The sequence below is a fragment of the Barbus barbus genome (genome assembly GCF_936440315.1).
Source record: "Barbus barbus genome assembly, chromosome: 38".
In the NCBI taxonomy this organism is placed as follows: Eukaryota; Metazoa; Chordata; class Actinopteri; order Cypriniformes; family Cyprinidae; genus Barbus; species Barbus barbus.
Window position 1 is genome coordinate 25,947,850 of NC_136716.1, and position 22,863 is coordinate 25,970,712.

Consider the following 22,863-nt stretch of genomic DNA (forward strand, 5'->3'; position numbering starts at 1 on the left):
TCACCTAAAATCGCACAAGACTGTTCAACATCATCATGCTCTCTGGATATACAGCGCTGTATCGATAAGGTGGACTATATTATTGGTACAACAGTGGATTTCAGCAGTGAAATCAACACTGGCGGTTCACGCATTGAGAGAATTTCACAAAACACATCCAGATCATGATTTCACACCAAAACCAACACAAAAAATATTTTAGTTAAAGATATTCATTACAGCAATGGGATATAAAACGTGTGCTTAATTGTCATGAGTGTCACAATGTCAAAAGGTAAAGATATTCAAGCTTTTATTAGGACAATTAAATAATAATAATGCATTTTTTATATAGATTGCGCTTTTCTCAAACCCAAAGTGCCATTATATAATATAAATAGTGGTCCTAAAATGGGCTTCAATATCTTTAACTAAAATATTTATTATTATTTATACATCATAGTAGTATTTTTGTATTTTAAATAATGCAAATTTCAATAAGAAAGTTAGTGTTACTAATAATGGGAACTGAAAAATAAATGCATTTGGATAATGTGTAATTGTCATGAAAAAAATAAATAAAAAAATAATCTTAAATGGTCCTAATTTTTTGGTTTGTTTGCGTTTGATTTTGGAGTGACATGTGACTTGGACACATTTTCTTGCGATATTCACCCAAGTGACTTGTTACAAAGTTCAGAAACAGACATTTTTTTAAACTTATATTCCTCTTGTATGTCCTATCTGCCCTTTAAACTCACTGTAACACTGAGATATGTCCTTTTCAACTAAAGACAGCTCAGAGAGTTTGAGGAAGTTATTTTACACCATATTTACTCATTGAAACATCACATGATTATTTGCAAAAGGATCCATGAAAGAAAAACCAATGCTTGAGATTGAAATGCGATGCCAGAATCTCATCACCATGGTGAAAAACATGGTACATTCAACGCTTTCAAGCTCCAATTCATCGTGTCACAGAAAGCCGCGTGCCGTGTAATTAAACATCCATATATGCGTTGATCACACAAACAGGCCTATGCTGAATATTGCATGTGGCAGTTTTTGATTTTGACACACCACATTCATTATAAGATTTAAAACATTCCTTAAATAAGTGATATATTTTTGCGCATATACACACTCTCTCTGTCTCATCGATTACATAAAGCAATAAGGGGAAGTGCGTCTTAAACACTGACTAACTGCGTTTAACAGGAAAAGGATGACATTCAGTGCGCTGCGTGGGTAACAGGTCCGTTTGACTCATGAACTAAACACTGCGAGCCTCCCACCGACTTCAGCTTCTGTTGAACCGAACAAACACGATAGATTGTCACTAGTCAGCCATGCTGTACACAGCAGACAACATTCAGCCAAGAGAATAATGCAGAAAGACAAGGACGAGAAGCTAAAATAGAGCATATTCAAGAAATGAACTATACAGACAAAGATATCACTGCAGAAATCATTTTCTCATACTGTTTTGTTTTTTTGGGGTCTAGAAGCATATTCTGCATATTTGTTTTTCTCTGGAAGCATATTCTGCTTCCAGAGAAAACATCTTGAATTTTGCAAACGGATTTTTCCTGTTTTAGGCATGAATCTAACAATTGTGAGGTTTCTTTCCATAAAAACTATGGAAAAAATACAATTCACTTATAGAACTTGTTTTCAGAGAATATATCTTCAGTTTTTCAACTTGCTTGCAAATAGTTTTTTCTTGTTTTAAGCAGAAATCTAACACAATTTAGAGAGGTCTGTGCTTACAAAAACTAGAAAAAAATATTTCAATTGGGTGAGAAAAATGTAATTCAAGACATAATATGCACAATTTTTTCTCAACTAAATAGATCTAATTTTAATTGTCACTAAAAATATCTAAACATTCAAAATGTCCATTTGCACATTGAAACTTGTTTTCAGAGAACATATCTTGAATTACGTTTATTCTTAAATCATTCACAAATAATCTTTTTTTAATCTAAAAAATAAATTAACAAAATGTGTTGAGATTTCTGCTTAAAAATGAGAAACTATTTTAATGTGAGAAAAACGTAATACTAAGCACAATATACAAAAAACTGTTTCTCAACTAAACTGATGTTTTAATATCCAACAAAAATATCAACATTCTTAAAATATACTTTTGCTTACTGAAACGTGTTTTCAGAGAATATATTTTGAATTAAATTTATTCACAATTTTTTTATTTTATGCATAAATCTAACACAATTTGGTGAGGTTTGTGCTTAAAAACTAGGGAAAAATACAATCTGTAAATCAGGTAAGAAACAAATTCAATACACAAAATTTGGTTCTCAAATAAATGCATATAATTTTAACGATAATTCATTAATGTTTTTTTTTTTTCAGAAAAAAGAGAAAATATTGATTGAGAAAATGAGTTTTGCAGTGTAATAATACTTCGTGTTCAGTGCAAAAGACGTTTTAGGGCAAAACGGGGTTTTGCGGAGCAAATTAATGGTGTATTTAGTGACTATGATGTCCCCGTGCATTATTGTACAAGTACAGATCTCTAATGCTGGAGAACAACATGAAGAAATAACTGGTTGCATACGGGCTAGTCAGTTTTCTGCTCGTCTACCGCTCCAAAACACAAAGTGAGACGCCTTTGTGACACACAACAAGCATTGCGTGCAAAATACACAGATCCTAGACGTCGCTTTATCAAGCGTTCGTATTTCTCCTGACCATTGTGAGCAGAATTGGTGAATTTTAATATGCATTGTAAACAAATGAGTTATTTCTAGAAATGCAAAAACGAAAGACTTTCCAACACAATCATATCTTAAAGTTTCGAAGACGTTTAGGCCCAGATTTGACTTGGTAGTGTGCAATGAAATGGCTTCGGGCGAGAAGTCGCAGAAGAAACCGAGAACTAGAAGGCAAAGGAAGGTTATGCGTTTCATATTTACGTTCCTCCAAATCCACGTTCTCCCATCCAGATCCCTTAGCACCTTGTGTTGTGACATCACCCAGCCATCAGCCAATCACAGAGTCAGATTCAGTCGGAATCAACACGCCTTCCTGATGGCACACAGAGCAGGAGGGCGCACACAGGAAAGAGATAGACCTCACTTCCTCTCCAGTACAGCGAGCTTCCTGTGGGTGTTGGCGGCAGCTTCACTTGCGGACGGCCTGCCGGTAGCTGTGTCTCTGGCCCTGACCGCGGGAGCAGCCGTTGTTTCCGTTTCCGGACGGTTCTTGTGCGCCGGCAGCGCTGCTTTGACTCGCGCCGTCTCTGGTGCTGCAGGTCATACTGCTGTCCTGAAGCGTGGGGCTGGATTGAGCTCTCCGTAGCGCACCTTCCTCCAGGAGCATGGCCTCAAACACTGACAGGTCATCTTCATCACAGCGCTGCTTCGCCCGCAGGAGCATGCTGTACGTCTCATAGCGCGTTTTCTACGAGAGAGGGATGTTTTATTAACTTGCTGAAAATGCATTCCCCCTCAGGCCATCCAAGATGAGTTTGTTTCTTCATCAGATTTGGAGAAATATAGCATTACATCACTTGCTCACAAATGGATGCTCTGCAGTGAATGGGTGCCGTCAGAATAAGAGTCCAAACAGCTGATAAAAACATCACAATCATCCACACCACTCCAGTCCATCAATTAATGTCTTGAGAAGGCAAGCTGCGTGTTTGTAAGAAACTAATCCATCATTAAGATGTCCATAATGACTAATGCTGCTTTCTACACTACAGTGAAAAAGTCATCCCGTCTGAATCAGGAGAGAAATCTGCACAGGATCAAGCACCATTTACAAGACAATATGAGTAAACAAATATGTGAGTGGATTTTGATGTGAGGGGACAACAGTGAATTGACTTTTTCACTTGAGGAAGCATTATTATGGACTTGTGTTTTAGCCGGAAGCAGCTGGAGTTCCTTAATGATGGATTTGTTTCTTACAAACACAGCTTTTCACTTCACAAGACATTAACCGATGGACTGGAGTGGTGTGGATTATTGTGATGTTTTTATCAGCTGTTTGGACTCTCATTCTGGCGGCACCCATTCACTGCAGAGCATCATTGCTGAGCAAGAGATGGAATGCTACATTTCTCCAAATCTGATGAAGAAACAAACACATCTACATCTTGAATGTAGATGTAGAATTGATCAAAAGTGACCAAATATGAAGCAGGACAACTGTTTTCAACACTGATAATAATTAGAAATGTTCCTTGAGCAGCAAATCAGCATATTATAATGATTTCTGAAGCATCATGTGACACAGGAGTAATGATGCTGAAAATTCGGCTTTGATCACATTTTACCAATATATTTCAATTGAAAATAGTGGTAAACAGTCCAAAAATTGTTCAATTGTAATAATAATAATTCACAATATTACTGTTTTTACTGTATTTGTGATCAGATATATGGTGAGCAGAAGAGACTTCTTTCTCAAAAACATTAAAAAATGTTACCAACCCAAACTTTTGAACGATGTGTATTTACCTCAAACTCTAGATACTCCTCTCTCAGTCGGTACTCCTCGAGTTCACGACCTTTCACCTTTCTGTCAGGCGGATAGGAGCGCAGTTGTGCGAGCTCAGTGGAGATGGAGCGAAATCGAGTTTCATGAGCCTGTACTTGCTCCTCCTACACACACACACACACTTTATAATACTGCAGTTTATATAAACACAGATACAGTCACTCGTATGAAACATAAGCCTCCTTGTTCTTTACTGCCTACATAGGCAGCTGTCTTTTAAGGAAGAATCCTAACTGAAATCAATAAATGATAAATGCCATGCAAATGGACATCATGTAAATAAGTCAAATAATTATTAATAGTTAACAAATTATTTTTAAAAATTACACTTTACAATAAGGTTGTTAACATTAGTAAACTGTATTAGTTAAATTGAAATCAACAGATAAACTATAGGTCTACAGCATTTATTAATCTTAGATCATGTTAACTAATATAATGCTGACAAATTAAACCTTTCTGTAATGTGTTCCCTCTTTATTCATATATATTTATTATTACTATATTCATCATATTATTTATTAAGTCTTTAAGTATGAAGATTTATAAAGATAACATTTGTGACAACTTTTTATGTAAATCAGCTGATTAGACCTGTGACAGCTTGGAGGCGGAGCCTGGCAGCAGCGGTCGACTGAATTTCTTCTGTGAGCCAATGGCAGCAGGGAGGGGCGGGGCTGAAAACATGGCCGCCACCGTGTTGATGCGTGTGATCCAAGACTGCATTTGTTCAGCGTTCCTACACAAACAAATCAAATCTATGATAATAATAATATAAAACATGTAAAACAAGAACCAGACTGCAACAGACAGGCTCTAGAATTGAAAATCTCATTAATTTTATTTTCTTCATTATTAGCAATGTGTAAACGTTTGAAGATAGATGTACAATGAGCTCTGTGCTTGGTACAGCGGTGGCCACAATGATTATTTATAACACTAGTATTTTCACCAGTTAAAAATGGTTTTAAGTCAGTTATTTCTATCTTTTGCTGTAGTGTGTCAGTAGGAAATATCAGTTTATATTTCCAAACATTCATTTTGCCATTAATTGTAATAATCCAGTGAGATTTTTGTCTGACAAACAGCCAGTGATCCACACAGAGATCTGATCTGATCATCATCCAGTCTGTCTGGAGTGACATGAACAAACGGAGACAGACTAAATCCAGAAGAACTGTGGCAGCGTCTCCAAGATGCTTCAAGAAACCTACTGTAAATGATGAAATGGACCAGTGTGATGACATTTTTACAAAAATTCTTCATTACTACATATCATCCTAAAATAGTTCCACCAATCTGAGAAGTCAAGGAATCACAGTGAAACAGCAGATGAAGTGTTTTTGTATGTAGAAATGCAAACACACACACATACACAAAGTTTTCCAGCACAAGCGATGAGAGCTGAAACTGGGGCAAACTTCAACTAGAGCAGAGCGAGTTCTCCAGGGGAATGGGAATGTGTGTGAACACACACACACACACACACACACACACACACATAAGCAACACAGCTGATGGGACTGCATGAGTGTTTCGTCATAAATTGGACAGGAAAGACATGACATGCTGAGCCTCATGCTGTTCAGATGATTTATGCAGTCATTTTTCCCAGTTAAAGCTTAATGTTTTTTTTTTAAATAGAAGCATAAAATGCTAACATGTGGTTAGCATGCAATTTTCACAACTGTGTGACAAACTTGTCAATATGAATACTCATGTATCTATCATTTTGCAATGCTATCAGGTTATTGTAATTAACTAAAACTAAAACCATAAAAACTGTTTTGCTCCTTGAAATAAAATAACCTTTTACTGGCATGAATTAAAATATATATATATTTTTTTTATTTCAGCTAGTTGCCAAGGCAACATTTCTCCTTTTCATTTAATTTAACTTGACATACTAAAATAACTCAAACTAAAATAAAAAAAATTATATAGACATATTTTAATAAGCTAAAACTAATAAAAATAACAAAAACACACAAGAAAATTACTAAAACTTTAACTAAAATTAAAATAAACTGAATTATATAGACATAAAAAACAAAATGATAAAAATAATAATCTTGCAACAAAATGACTAAAACTTTAACCAATTGAAATGAAACTAAATATATAAAAATGTAAATGACAAATATTAATAAAAACAATAATAGTATCTCACAATGTATTTCCATGTTAAGCAGAATATTCAACTAGAACATCATAAAATGTAGGACGAGACTTTATCCGAGTGGAATTAATTGAATGGTGAATGTATTGTGATTTCTCTAGATGAGAGGAGCACTGAAAAGCTTAATGGAATCAAATGAAAATGGAAAATCGTTCTATAATAAGTAGAATTATTATGGCATGTTTTCTTAAACAGGGTTACAGTGTGTGAACTCACGGGGCCTGAAAGAGGTAGACTCTCCAGTCAGCGGTCCGGAGGTAAAACACGTTTGGCCGTTTGCTGTAGTCTGTGGCTCTGATGGCCAGGGAATGATGAATAGACACCGCATTCTTCAAATCCTCATCCGATAAGAGTTTATCCGGCCGATACTCGCCCTGGAAACACGATTATCCAGTTATTATTCAAAACATGCATGCCTTCTCATAATTACTGATTTATTGATCATATTGCTATTTTACTCATTACATACAGTATACTACCATCAAACTGTTTATATAAAAAAAATGCTACATAATTTGGGTATGTTTCAAATACAGGCAAAAAGATATTTGTTTGAAAGGCACAAAAATATCTTTTAAAAAGTTTGAAGTAATGGTAACTGAAGACTGAACTAATATTGGCAAAATTGCTGTTATTGTTCTGAAGAGAATAGAAACATCAAAAGCTGCTTCATGTACCGCTCATCATTTAATTGTACAGCAAACTAAATTCAAATCAAATCACACACACATGTGGAGGGATCTAACAGATTAAATAATATACAATTCAATTATTAAATATGTCATAGATGCATAAAAACAGCATGCAATACATGTATTTATTCCTGTAAAATCAAAACGAATGTGAAAGACCTCATAAAATACCAAAATCAAATGCACCTTGAAAATGTAGCGAACAACAAACAAATAAATCAATGGTGAAGTAATTGAATACATTGTGACATTTTGCAAACATATAAATAAGGAAATAAAATGAAAAGTAGCTCTGAAAAGGAAGGAATAAAGAAAGAAAGACTCACTTTCTGCAGGTAAAGGATGAGTCCCTTAAGAACAGCATAAAATGTTTTCCATCCTCTTTTTCCACGAGGTGCTGTATTACACATGAAAAATAACACAAATGCAAACAGCCTTTTATTATGCAGGGAAATGGATCAAATATATCAATACATCAGACTCTAGACTAAATTAATTCATTTTCATTGGTAGACATTTTTTGCACCTCTTTGTAAATTATATTAGCATTTTTTGACACTGTATGCTATTATTCAACAACACTAAACTAATATATATATATATATATATATATATATATATATATATATATATATATATATATATATATATATATATATATATATATATATATATATATATATATATATATACACACACACACATACATATACACATACATATATATATATATATATATATATATATATACACATAACACATGTGGCCCTGGAGCACAAAAGCAGTCTTAAGTCGCTGGGGTATATTTGTAGCATTAGCCAACAATACTTTGTATGGGTCAAAATTATTGATTCTTCTTTTATACCAAAGATCATTAAATAAAGATCATGTTCCATGAAGATATTTTGGAAATTTCTTACCATAAATATATCAAACCTTAATCTCTGATTAGTAATATGAACTGCTAAGAACTTCATTTGGACAACTTTAAAAGGTGATTTTCTCACTATTTAGATTTTTTTGCACACTCCGATTCTAGATTTTCAAATAGTTGTACACTCTTAAAAATAAAGGTGCTTCTTCACAGCGATGCCATAGAGGAACCATTTTTGGTTCCTCTAAGAATCATTCAGTCAAAGGTTCTTTAAAGAACCATCTCTTTCTTATCTTTTTATAATCTGGAGAACCTTCTTTCGTGAAAACAAAGGTTCTTCAGAAGTTAAAGGTTCTATATGGAACCATTTAGACAAAAAGGTTCTTCTATGGCATCGTTTCTCAGCCAAATATTGTCCTACCCTAACAAACCATACATTAAAGCTTATTTATTCAGCTTTCAGATGATAAATCTCAATTTCCAAAAATTGATCCTTATGATTGGTTTTGTGGTCCAGGGAAAATCAGATTTCATGTGCAAGGGTCAAAATCTCAGATATACTGGACATAGATTATTGTAAACTAAAATGGAAAAACACATATCAGAAGTAAAACTCACTTCCTTAAAAGACAAAAAAAAAAAAAGTGAATTTCTACATTTGATGACTCCTTATGAATAGTTCAAACTGCTGGTTGAGGGATGTGAGATGATGGATGTGCTTCTTTAACACTCACTTCTCTTCCCGTCACAGTCTGCGTGGACCTTCCTCACCAGGAAACCGGTTTTGTAGAGCAGCGCTCCGGACGAAGTAACGAAGCCGCTGGCCGTCTGCTTCACTCCTCTGGAGTTGGACTCTCCTCGGTGCTCGCCCAGCTCCGAGAACGACTTACGCAACTCTTCTTCATCGCTGAGGGGACAGAACACGCAGGAAATGAGCTACTAACCAAGAGGAAGTGCATAAGAGAGGAATACGAAACAAGGTGATATGATCTCATGGTAAATTTAAGATCGACTGACCGGAATTATTACTAAAAATAATTTGATGAACAAACAACTTTCACTGAGAAAATGCTTGGAATTGTGAAAATTTACAAAGAAACTGCAAGTAACACATAATTAAATGTGAAACTTTAAAGTAGAAGGACCAAAATAGGATTTTCTTGTAATTCCTTGTATTCTAATAATGTTTACTTCAAAAAATGTTTACTGTGACATTTTGAATTACTTCATATTTCCTTTTATTTCCTTCTAACAATATTGCTTGCACTTTAAGGGTCTGTTCCAATAATCAACGCTAAATATTAAAGACTAATTAATTCTGTACTGTTGGTGTGAAAGGCATGAGCCCTCAAATCATGCAGCTTGCAGAGAAGACAAATTCTGAAACAATTCCTTTGGTTGTCTTTTCCTTTTCTAGATAATTTGAGCAAAATCTATAACTCATGCTGCTTTGAAAGCCCTGTAGTGTACTTTATGTTGAATTACAATAAAATAAAATAGATTTTTATTATTTTAAATATTGTTTAAATTCAAAGACTTAAATTGACATTTTATTTTACTATAACTAAAAGAAACCTTATTAAAAATATAGCTTTTATTAAAAACGAACATTTGTAATTCAAACTGAAATAAACCAATTAAATATATAAAATTATATATTATACACACACATACTTAAAAAATAATAATAATGATAAAAACAACAAAATTACAAATAATTCAAATTATTAATACAGCTTCAATAGTAGGCTATATTAATGATACTAAAACTACTTTAGATGTAAATAAATAAATGAGTGTGAATTAGTGTTATTTTAGTATAATTGAGATACTATATATACTTATAGTTTTTAATATTTAATTTAGTTTATTCGTTTACATTTTAATTTTAGTCAAAGTTATAGTTTTGTCAATAATAATAATAATAATAACAATAAATGTTTTTATCATTTTTTATACGTCTATGCAGTTATTATTACTTTTTATTTCAGTTTTAGTTATTTTAGTACACTTAGTGTTAGGGGTCTGTTCCAATAGCTAACACTAAATATTAAACATACAGTTGCATAATTCATCCTGTACTGGCTCCTCAAATCATGTCGCTTGATGAGAATTCTGAAACAATTAATTGGCTTTACTTTTCCTTTTCCAGATATTTTGACCAAAAACTGCATCTTACACTGCTCAGAAAGCATTGCTATTGTTGTTTGGAAATGCACATCTAATGTTGTTTTTGCTGCAGTAACTGTGTGAAATCCAGCGAGTTTAAAGACAACAGGAGTTTGGATTCAGACTCGCTGTGATATTTGGGGCCTGTCTCGCTACAGAGTGAATAAAAGTCTTTCTCCTGAGAGTTTTCACTCTCCACTTCACTCCCGCCGATCATCATAACCCCCCGAGTGCGGCAGACGCTATCGATCGAGTGCGTGTTGAAGTAAAGTGCTCTTCCCAGCGGGTTTCTCTCTCACATCTGCCACCGCAGAAATCAAATCAAAGACTCGATCGCACAGGCCAAACAATTATGGCATGCCACTGCGAGACGACTGCAGGTTAAATGCATGGGTGTTTCAAAGCCGTCCTACCGTGAAAAATCGAATTCTCCTTGTATTTTTGGAAACTGAAGTGTTCTACTATTTAGCCTTGCTTTAACATCCCTTTCCCAACCATGAGCACACTCGAGTCAATTGCAGATGGAAAAAAACAGGTTCCACTATACTTTTTGGTTAAACATCCCTTTTCATTGGGAAATTATAGAAGCAAATTGCAGTACAAATGCCACTTAATGTTGATTTGAATATATGACAGCAAGCATTTACATATCAAAGCATATTTAGTATGCTGCGTGATGAATGAGCCAAATCAAAACAGGCCATTTATATCTAGAAGTCTTAAAGGAACAGTTGCTAAAACAAGTGGATTTAAATCAAATGATGAAATAATGAAAATGTTTTCAGTGCAAGAATCCTTGACTAACATTTTAATTTAAAAGTAGGGTGATTATAGTTCATTGGTACTAAAACTAAAACTTTTAAAACATTTTGCTTGAAATAAACATAGAAATAAAATAAAACTTAATTTTAGTTCTAAATTTAATGTCACTAAATTGGAAATTAACATCATTCAAAATTATCAAAATTTTAGCTTTTATTAAAAAGTATGCATTTTAATTTACTAAAATTGAAATAAAAAATTATTAAAAACTATATAGGCATATATATATATATTTTTTAAAAATTATAAAAATAATTACAAATACAATGAATTCAAAATATTATTAAAACTATAATCGTATATTAAAAACTACTTAAGTGTTGTTTTATTTGTGGTTTAATCAGTGTTATTTTTGTATCATTGAGATACTATTATAGTTTTATATTTTGAATGAACTTTCTTTTTATAGTTCATTTTAATTTTAGCTAACGTTTTAGTATATTTTGACTGGTTTTATCTTTTTTTTTTTTTTTTCCCAGTTTGAGTTTCAGTTATTTTAGGACATTAAGTTAAACTAAATTAAAATGAGAAATGTTGCCATGGCAACTAGCTGAATTTTATATCAGTTTAAAGTTTATTTTTCAAATATTTTTATGGTTTTAATTTTAATTAACTATAATCACCTTGGCACAAATGTACTCATGTCTTGTATGAGTGCTTTGAAGCAGGAGTGTGGATGTGTGAATGTTCCTGTCTTTCTCGGCTGTTTTCTGAGGTCTCTCGCCACATTCTGTACACTCAGAGGTGTAATATTTCTCCTGAACACACACATCGATTGTCTGAGGTCGCTGAAGAGACCCCTTTAATGGTGTCTTTCTCAGAGAAAGGACACACACGACACTGCCATCCTGTCCGCGTGATGTTTCTCAGGGGAGAAACACTCGACGAGTCCCTGCAAAGAAGCCAACTGGAAGTCACGAGACTGTGCCACAAAGAGCCCAAAACCTTCAGATCACCTCCACAAACCAGCAGCTTCCCCAGCCAACATTAGCACAAAAATACAGTTTCTACCTCAAGACGATGTCGCTACAAAATACACAAGGTTTTTTATTTTTACTTCACTTCTTATTAATAGCCATCTAAAAAATAAACTCAAGCTTTTATTTATTTATATTTGTATCTAGAAGACATAAAGCTCTACCATATAGTTTTAAATGTGCTTTTTTTAAAACTAAATAAATAATTTAACTTCTACAGATACGTTTCATAATAGTCCAAAAAAAAATAATAATTCAAAAAGTCTGTCTAGAAATACTTGCAGTCAACACAATATCCAGGCCATGTTCAGTAATATTAATTATTTTTTTTATTTTTCATTCAGGAACAAAATCTGAAATGGTTCATTTTCAATAAATAAATAAATAAATAAATAAAAAGTATATGTAAATAAATAGATAAATAAATAATCAATTCAATTATTTCAGAAATGTAAATAATTTTAATTAGTAATTATTTTTATTCCAAACAACTGGATGTTTTTAGTAATTTTGCTTTACTTCTTTCAGGTACAAATTGATTATTTGCACAAAAACTATAAATAAATAAATACAAACAGAGAGTAAGTGAATTGTACATCAGTTTAACTATTTCAGGACTGACTAGCGGCAGCTATATAACATTTCTCATTTTCCTTTTAAGTTGAAGTACTAAAATAACACTAAAACTGAAATAAAAATAATTCAAAACTATATAGACATTTAAAAAAAAAAAATACGTTTTTTTAAATAAAAATTACACGATCACAAAAATTTAAACAAAAACAGAAAAAAAAAAAAAAAAAAAAAAAACATTAATCAAAACTATAATAGTTCATTAGTATTATGGTGGTGATATTTTGCCCGTGCGAATACCATTCACATTTACTTTGGGAGTAAAAAAAAATTTTTTCTTCTTATATAAAGTCTGTTTATGTCTTAATCTATTCCAATTCTGAATCTCAGATGTCAGAATGGCCTTCTTGATGCGATTTCTGATATTATCACTAAATGATCACATAACAGCGCTGCGTTCATAAACAGCATTCAGATGACACAAGAAGAAACAAATGATGTGAAAGCAGCCTGATTATGTGTGTGCTGCTCTAAAATGGGTGAAAAACATCGTTCAATCACTCTCACACTGGGCATGTGCATAAAACTTTAAGCCTGTTGCCTGGTAACTGTCGGCACAAAAGGAAGAGAGAGAGAGAGAGAGAGAGAGAGAGAGAGAGAGAGAGCAATGGTCGGAGGACTGATGGAGAAAAAACCCCACAACCTTAAGAATACATTTAGCCAGAGCCATTACAGCAGGACTGATGGTGCTCGCGAGACGCTTGCGGATGAAACACACAGAGACTAATGACACTAATCACACGGCTGACTCCAGATCAGATCAGCACCACACAGGACAGAAAGACAACGTGTTTAACCAATATACATGTCAAAACTGGATCATTTATGATTTGAATTATTAATTGATTTCATTATTTCAACCAAATAATCATTTGCAGCCAATTAGAGTCAAAATGTTCACAGAAAGAGTATAAGGAGAATCAAATTGGAATTTATAGCCATTTATTTTATCATCTTTATTTTAAAATGTACACTTTTGATAGTTTGGGGTCAGTAAGTTTTTTTTTTTTTTATTAAAGAAATTAATACTTTTATTCAACAAAGATGCATTAAATTGATCAAACATGCCAATAAAGACATTTTAAATGCTCTAAAAGATTTCTGTTTCAACTAAATGCTGTTCTTTTCAACTTTATATGCAAACCATCCTGCATAAAAAAACCAAGGTTGCAAGGTTTTAACAAAAATATGAAGCAGCACAATTGTTTTCCACATTGATAATAAATCAAAAATGCTTTTTCGAGCATCAAATCAGCATATTATAATAATTTCTGAAGGATCATGTGACACTGAAGACTGGAGTAATGATGCTCAAAATTCAGCTTTGATCACAGAAAAAATGTATTCAAAAAGTTCACAATATTACAGTTTTTACTATTTATTTTTGATCAAATAAATGCAACATCAATGAGAGAAAATTCATTTAAAAACATCTTTCAGGCCCCAAACGGTTGAACGGTAGAGTAGACAAAGCTAAAATAAAGTTAGTGACATCAAGATCAAGGACAAGTATATTGAGTATCAACATGTTACTTATTATACCATTTGAAAATTGGAACATTTGTAATTGGAACACTATTGTAACACTCGTCTCAAACAATTATATTGTAACATTTGAAAAATGTCACAGTCTTCATGAACAGTTCTAAAAGTGTCAAAATTTGAATAGAATTATTGTAACAGTTTGAACTGATGCAAAGAAATGAAACGTCAAACTCTGCCATAAAGAGATTGAAATCAGTGACACGGTTAACTGTTGTTCTTCTAACACTAGCATTCTCTATTCTTTTACTATTCTATCTACTTGTTTTCTTTTTATTTATTATTAAAATAATAATAATAATTTGTCACCATTTGTAAGTCGCCAGATCTCTGTTGCAGCCTTCTCAATGTCACAAATTAAAAATTAATAAAAATGACAAAACATTATACAGGACATGCAATGGTCAAATATATTCAATACTGGATTTATCATCCAGCTCTAGAAGACAGAAACAGAGAGTTGAAGCAGAGGAAGGGAACAGACAGCAGGGTGAAACATGTAATCAGGAAAGGGCAGAATGATTAGATTCAGAGAGCGGCATGCTGGGAAGGAACGCCTGTTGAGGACAGAACGATTCTCATGTATAGACTGATCATATGTATGCTGACACACACACCACCAGCTCTCTAACACACTGTAACTCTCATCCTCTCACAATGCAAATGTCCATCTCTGGTTTTCAGCGTTGCATTCTTTGTGTTCTTGCAGTAAGTGAGCTCAGCAGCAGATCTGAAAATGCTGCATGTGTCTACTGTCTTTTGTTCCCTGTGTTTTTTCTTTACTGACTGTAAACAGCTCAATTCCTGCACCTCCATCAATACAGCTCTTTCCTTTCCTCTAGAATTGGTCTCTCTGTCCCAGTCTTTCTTCTTTTCTCCCTCTCAGACGTGGTAAAATGACTTGATTATCGATCATTGTGTGACATTGTGATGAATGCAGCTCATGAGATTGTTGTGTGGGTAATAGCGGTTCATTAACACTCCTGCCTGATGAACAGCAGGGTTTATTCAGGCCAGTAAGGCACATTTTGTCTCGCCCTGCTAACATTTTCAACAAACAAACAAAGTATTTACGTGTTTAAGCATTTAAGCTTTTAATGTTTTATACGTGGAAGGCTTTTCTAATATTTTTGTCAATGAACCAAGTTGTTGTTACAAAAAGCAAAACAAAATACAACTATAAAACAATAAAATCTGGAATTTATGAGCACTACTGTTCTAAAGTTTGTTTGTGCTTAATATTTAGTTCATAAAGGATGCATTAAATTGATGAAAAGTGACAGTAAAAACATTTATAATGTTACAAAAGATTTCTACTTCAAATAAATGCTGTTCTCTTGAACATTCTATTCAAAGAATCTTGAAAAATATAATGTATCAGTTTCCACACACACACAAAAATGAAGCAGCACAACTGTTTTCAACGCTGATAATAATCAGAAATGTTTCTTGAGCAGCATATTAGAATGATTTCTGAAGGATCATGTGACACTGAAGACTGGAGAAAATTCAGCTTTGATCGCAGAAATAAATTACATTTTAAATTCTATTGAAACAGAAAACAGCATTTTAAAATAATAATAATAATAATAATAATAATAATAATAATAATATTTCACATTTTTGCTGTTTTACTGCATTTTTAATCAAATAAATGCTGCCTTGGTGAGCAGAAGAGATTTCTGTCAACAATATAAAATCTTACCAACCCCAAACTTATGAATAGTGCATATGTGATAAAAATATATTTTTTTACTGCAGTAGGTTGAATTAAATTGCACTTGCATTAAAAAAAAAAAACAACAACTTAAGTTTAATATAAAATATATAAAAATATTTTACTGCTCAAACTCATGATTGACCAATTGAGAATGAAGTATACCTGCTATACAAATCAAAAACACACTTTTCGGTTGACAATGAAGCCATCCAATGCAAAACATACAGATCTGCAGGGCTGGATTTATGCGTAGGCATTCTAGGCACGTGCCCATGCTCGCTTGTACGGGGGGGCCCAGACACAACGAAAAAAATATATATAATTAAAAAAAAAAACGATGGGCTATCTACAACAGTAAATAAGCAAAATTGCAGAACACAAATAACCAATAGGGTAAAAATGACAAACTATATCCATGTTTTCCACTTTTATATATGAAAATTGTGCTTTCTCAGACGTGCACACACACACACACGGCCAGAAACGTGTTGTCAGCGCTGCCCTGCAAATTTATCTGAAAAGCCACATGACATTTCTTAGCGAGGTTCTTGAAGCAGTTCAACTTAAAGATTGGCTATTAGTAGATGCCGCTACTGCTGAACACAGCTGAGAGACGCACAGACGCAGGTATTTACACGCACTCAATCTCTCTCCGACCCCCCTCCTCCCCCCTCTCTGGTTGTGACTCCAGGCCGTTAAAATTAGGCCTATTAGATAAATAATGCTCTCCCGAAGAGGTAATACGGCTGCAACGCCGAAGCCTATTAATGGAACGGTTCTCCCTTCTCAAAGAAAGAACTACATTCAATCTTTATTGACTGAACATAGAAAAAATGGTTTCCAATGATTACAAAATATTTTTGTTTGTTGGGGTGGTAATATATATTAATAGGGAAGGGGGCCCAAAAATTAGTTTTGCCTATATGTCACGATAAGAGGTAAATCCGGCCCTGCAGGTCTATGCATGCAAGTCATTCCCATAATCTTAACAAAAACCTCTTCTACGTACGTCAGCTGGCTAGACAACGCTACCTTGGTGGCTCATTAAAATCAGCAGAATTCACATCCTAATATTGGAATAGAAGCATAAAAGCACATGCACAAGATCCCAGATCTAAGTTTGAGCAGCTCCATACAGACGGGCCGGCGTTTCTCGGCTGCGCTCTTGTTCATGAGCTCAGGGAGGGACAGATGAGGCTATTTTGGGAGCTGCAGTAGGAGTCTGTGTGTTCACCTTTGCTCAGGATGCGAGCAGGACACTTTAAAGAGCGCTGTGGTGTGTGTGGGCACGCGGATGAGTGTTGAACATGAGAACGAGGTTAGGGCTCCGAGAGAGAGAGAGAGGGGGGGTGAATCCATATCGATGAAACGCAGCCGAGCCGTAACTATGCAGCGGTATCCATGGAGCCGTAACCATAGCAACAGCGCTCAGAAAGCAGGGTCTTTAATTGGTGTGTGTGTGAATATAGAGAGAGAATAGGCAGCACTCGCACACCATTGTTTCTAGCAAACAACACACGGATCCAACGCCTCGAACACTATTTCCTTTCACTATTTATGGCATTTCCACCCACAACATCACTCGTATATTTCATCCTTGTGAAAATTTACTATGGCAATCATTTCATTATTGTTACAGTTATAAAGCATCGCTATTAAGCAAATAAATTACTTTCCAAGTGATTGAACATGCAATTTCGTCCTGCTAGACGATGAAATGAGCAAAATGTCTGATAGACGCTGAATATCTAGACACTACAAAAGCATGGAGACTTTGACAAACACATATACCCAATAAAAATATGTAGGCCTGAATTTAAGATTTAAATATTGCACGTATTGAAAAAAAATAAAATAATAAACTTTAAAATGTACTTTAAGTTAAATAAAATATATAAAACTTATTTTATTTAACATTTCATTCCGAGGCAACGCATCTCATTTTCATTTAGTTTAACCTGATGTACTAAAATAAGTAAAAAAAAAAAAAAAAAAAAAAAAAGACACTGAGAACAGCACAATTACTAAAACTTTAACTCAAATGAAAATGAAAATAAAATAAATTAAAAACATTCAAAATAATAATAATAATTATAACAGTATCACAATCATATTAGAATATTACTATTGTATATTTGATATGCATATACAGTAACATTTACAACATTTTAACAAATTAATAAACTCAATGTGAAGCATATTTGTCAGTCATAAAAAAACGGTTCAGAATTCTGTAATAGTACAAATAAACCAAATGTGTTTTAAATACATAATATACATCTATAATTGATATATTTAATTTGTTTCTCACCTCATTATTTTTTATTTAAGTAATATTGATTAATATTAAATTAATTGAATTAACATTGCTTAATTCTTTTCACATTAACAGATTTTATGTTGACAAATATGCATCCCATTAAATATATTAGTCTGTTCAAGGTAAAACTGTGTGGACATTTTGAATGAAATTCAAATACATAAACCTTAAATGTAATATTTTTTGAGTGCATCAAACACTCAACTTTAGCAAATTTTGCAGGAGCAAATACTCACTCAAACTATCAGAAATATATAGTTAGAGATTTTACAATAGTGACAGTAGTAGTTATTCTGGAGGAAACTATGGTTACCATGGTAATGTGTTCTTTAAGGGCGATCAGAAAGATAAAATTAGTTGACTCATGTTTCTATGTGGGTAGTTTGGTAGTAGCACATTTTATCTACTGTAATACCTTACAGTCATTAAACGTGAAAACAGGAAGAAAACACACTTACATTGTCCACTGCAGCTTTTCATTTTTAATAGAGTTGTATAGGGCCTGCAGAAAGAGAGAGAGAGAGAGTACAGTCAGTAAGTCACACTTGAGCTGAAAATGACTGTGTTTGGTTTCACAGACTGGCGTATGAGTTGCATCATATATATATATATATATATATATATATATATATATATATATATATATATATATATATATATATATATATATATATATATATATATATATATATATATATATATATATATATATATATATATATATATATATTCGGCTGTACGTTGCATCATAATCAGACTGTGACCGATGACACACCTCAAAATAAACATGACTCCGTTATAGCCACATTGTCATTAATACCTAACAATCAGTGAAGCATCAATTTAACTCCACAACCAATCATCCAAACCTTTTCCAACCATAAATTTACAGAAGAGATAAGCGTTTAAGCTTGTTCCGTTTTTGTACTTGTTTCTAAATGGCAGTACATAATGAAAAGCTAAATTATTAAGAAATATAATTCTAATACAAAAATATAATATATTAATAATACATAAAAAAAAAAAAATACATAAGAAAATTTTAAATAAACAAAAACAAAATATAAATTAAAAATACAAATATTCATTAAAAATGCTAAAAACATAAATACAAAGAAAATACCTTCTCTTTTAATAAAAGAGCTAAATAAAAGACAAAACAATCACAGATGGCTGTTAGTCTCCTACTGATCATTAGCACTTAATTGACACATCATTGGTGTAAATGACGAGTCTGTGCGGACGTCAGTCTTCAAACACCTGCGTCACAGTGAAATCCTGTGTTTGCAATTTAATTATCTACACTGATTCCCCAACAGAGTCAAAGACTGTGCCTATACTGGACAAAACCTCAAAGATAAAAATGATTCAGAAATTAAATAAATGTGTTTTTTATCCTATAAAGCATAGCTGTATGATTTGGCTTAGAGATCATCATAAGATGTATATAAAAGCAATAGAAGTTTTAATTCAGATGCCAAACTAAATATGCATGAGAGAAGGACTTTAATATGCATATTATTCCCTCCACACGTCCTTTCATCTAGAAAAAAAGAAACCTCAGCATGTACAGCTAATAATCTCAGTGTGTACTAGAAATTCAGCAGCAACAGAGCAAATTTACCCTCTCAGGCCCTCAGGGCAAAACAAACAGCATCTCCCCAGCAATGCTCATTTCAAACAAAACCAGTTCTGCTAAAGATAGGAAGTTTCTTTTTCTTTTAGTTCATATCTATTAGCTTTGCGGCAATCTATAAGCTACTGCACTCCTAAAAGTATACTGCACTATGATGCACTCTTAAAAATAAGCTTTCCACAAGGGGGATTCTGCAGCAATGTCATAGAAGAAAGAACTTTCAATGGCCAGTTCTTAAAAGAAGTAGTGATCGACCGATATATCGGCCGATGTTTGGCATTTTTCAAATATCGGCATCGACCGATACATTTTTCTGTTTGGCCGATGCGTTCGAGGTGGGACTTTTATTTTGATGGCGCTGATAACGGCAGCGCCCGAGCACTCGGTGCTCACGTTCTCCTTGTTTGCTGTCGTCGTGAACAGTTCTGTCTAATACGGATAGAAGTCTGTCTAATAATCAGATAGAATGCAGACAGGAGAAAAATTCAGCTTCGCTGGAAACGCGCGATCAACAAATTTTAAACTCGTGATTTCAAATTATGCTGTGTTTTCTGTATTTACCCACCACCATATTCATGTAATTTTCACTGTGTGCTGTATGTGAAATAACTGTTACCTTGGCTTTATTTGAACAATATGATTCCCAATGCACACAAACTTCCCAGAATACTGAGTGCCCTGTTGGTTACAGTGTTTACTTCCTTTTTAATTATATTTTTATTAAATATTTATTTATCTGTCATCTAAAGTATGTTTATTTTACACATTTATTTTTGAATCCATTTTCAAGTTATTTAAAACTTCTTGAATATTAATTAAAATAAAATTATATCAGCTATATATCGGCCACCCTGCTTTCCAAGATATCGGCAGTAAAAAAAAAAACAAAATCGGTCGACCACTAAAAAGAAAACAAATTCTTACATTTTAAAATTCTATAGAACCAGTATATCTTTTTCCAGTATAAAAGAACCTTCTGAACAATGGAAAGGTTCTATAGATGTTCAAGGTTCCATTATGAAACCATTAATACCAATAAACTGCCTTAATTTTTAAGAGTGTATGGTCTTTAAAAAGACAAAATCAGAGCATGGTCCATTTATGTAATGTTTCGGCTTTTTTGGGGGCAGCAGACAAGTACAGATGACCAGGTGAGTGATGAACAGGTAAGTGACACGAGATAAGGTTACCCTCTTCCTCTTGCGGGCCTGCGGGTGGTTCTGTCCATCTTGAGCTTTTCCCAGGAGGTCCGGAAACACCAGAGGTTTGAGCGATCGAGATCTGGGTGTTCGTGGGTAACGGAACGGGTCCATCATACGAAAATCTCGCCCGTATCGAACCGAGCAGAGCGAGCGGGAGCGAAAGCGCCCGGCCGAGTGCAGACTGTTCACTCCGATCATGTTTGAGAATGTTGTGCACTATGGGAAATAATCAACTCCAGATGGGGTTTGGATCTTCAAATGAGTTCACTCCAATGTTTAGCATCAAATGCTCAACTAAAAAAGCTTTAGAGACTTCCTGTAGGTCATGGGTTCGATTCCCAGATAAATCAAGAACTGTCTTTAGTGAGTCACTTTGGATAAAGCATCTGCCAAATGCATAAATGTCAATCTTCAATACAAGACACACATGAAAAAACCCAACATGGCTTCATCTGTCAACAGATGAGGTAGCTCCAAAGACAAAAAAGCAAGAAAATCCCACTTACAAATTAAGGAAAATCCAAGTGTTTAGATAGACTGATGAGAAAAATAAGTGTTACAGGTCACTTTTTGAATCAGGTTTGTAAGTCCAGCACAGATTTGCGGTCTTTGCGATCACTTAAAACTATATTTGGCTATATTTCTAATCTTAAACATGAAAGCAATATGAAATATGTTCAGCAACGCAACAGGGTGTCTGCGACCATCTGTAGGACAATATCACAATACATTACGTTTGGGAGACGCTAAAACTGGAGAATGAAGTAATTCAGAGCAAAATAAGAAGGACAGTGATCCTGAAATGTATGATATTTCCCGTGCGTACTCTGAACACATGTAACAGTCGATTACAAACACAAACTTCTACAAGCTAAACATTGCAACCAGCAAGCGGCCAAACACACACACACACACACACACACACACAGTGATGCCACAGATGGCAAGTAAAGCTTTCAGAAGTGTGAAAGAACAGCCGGGATCTGACAGATGGAATGAGGCGAACGGAAACCGGGAGAAAACATAAAACACACACGACACCCTCACAAAAGACACAGACAGAGGCGGTCAGCGCGGCACATAGGAATCCCCACACCTGCACCGGCCTGAATGACGAGCCAAATTCAGCACGCAATGCAAAATAAAAATTAAAATCCGAGATGAAGACAGATGGGAGCCTGTTGCTTCTGAGCTTCAGCTGGTTTTCTTTTTTCTTTCTTGGAAGGACCAAGCGCTTTCAGAAGATGTGCATCACTCCCCTTTGCATCCGTTTATCGGTCAATCCATCTGGGATCCATGATAGGTCTGACAGATTTTTTGGGAAGTGCGTGTGGATGCGGTCTCCTCCAAACTGAGTCACAGATACGTGTCCGTGGACGATTAGAAAATGTCCACTTCCTCTCGTCGTCCTGTGTCGTCTTTGCCGCTCAGTTTTATCTTTCAGGCTCCGCAGACGGAAATACTCTATATCTCAGAGAGACTCGGAGGAGGCTGCAAGCTCTCTCTCTCTCTCTCTGTCGCTCTCTCTCTCTTTCAGGTTTCAGGCAGCCAATCACAGCGGTCCAGCTCCCTCAAACACACATAC

At 34.2% G+C, this 22,863-nt stretch overlaps 1 protein-coding gene across 1 annotated transcript in view; it reads right to left on the bottom strand.

Moving 5' to 3' along the window:
* Positions 1 to 1,478: 1,478 nt before the first annotated feature.
* LOC306857531 (PH and SEC7 domain-containing protein 1-like) overlaps positions 1,479 to 22,863 on the bottom strand; it is a gene marked incomplete at its 5' end in the record, with an annotated part of 39,430 nt that continues 18,045 nt past the window's right edge. The window contains 7 exons of the mRNA XM_079397516.1: positions 1,479 to 3,408; positions 4,473 to 4,616; positions 5,107 to 5,251; positions 6,908 to 7,065; positions 7,710 to 7,780; positions 8,992 to 9,164; positions 18,899 to 18,942. Coding sequence (XP_079253642.1) covers positions 3,130 to 3,408; positions 4,473 to 4,616; positions 5,107 to 5,251; positions 6,908 to 7,065; positions 7,710 to 7,780; positions 8,992 to 9,164; positions 18,899 to 18,942 — 1,014 coding nt within the window. The 3' untranslated portion in view covers positions 1,479 to 3,129. The remainder of the gene's footprint in view (positions 3,409 to 4,472; positions 4,617 to 5,106; positions 5,252 to 6,907; positions 7,066 to 7,709; positions 7,781 to 8,991; positions 9,165 to 18,898; positions 18,943 to 22,863) is intronic.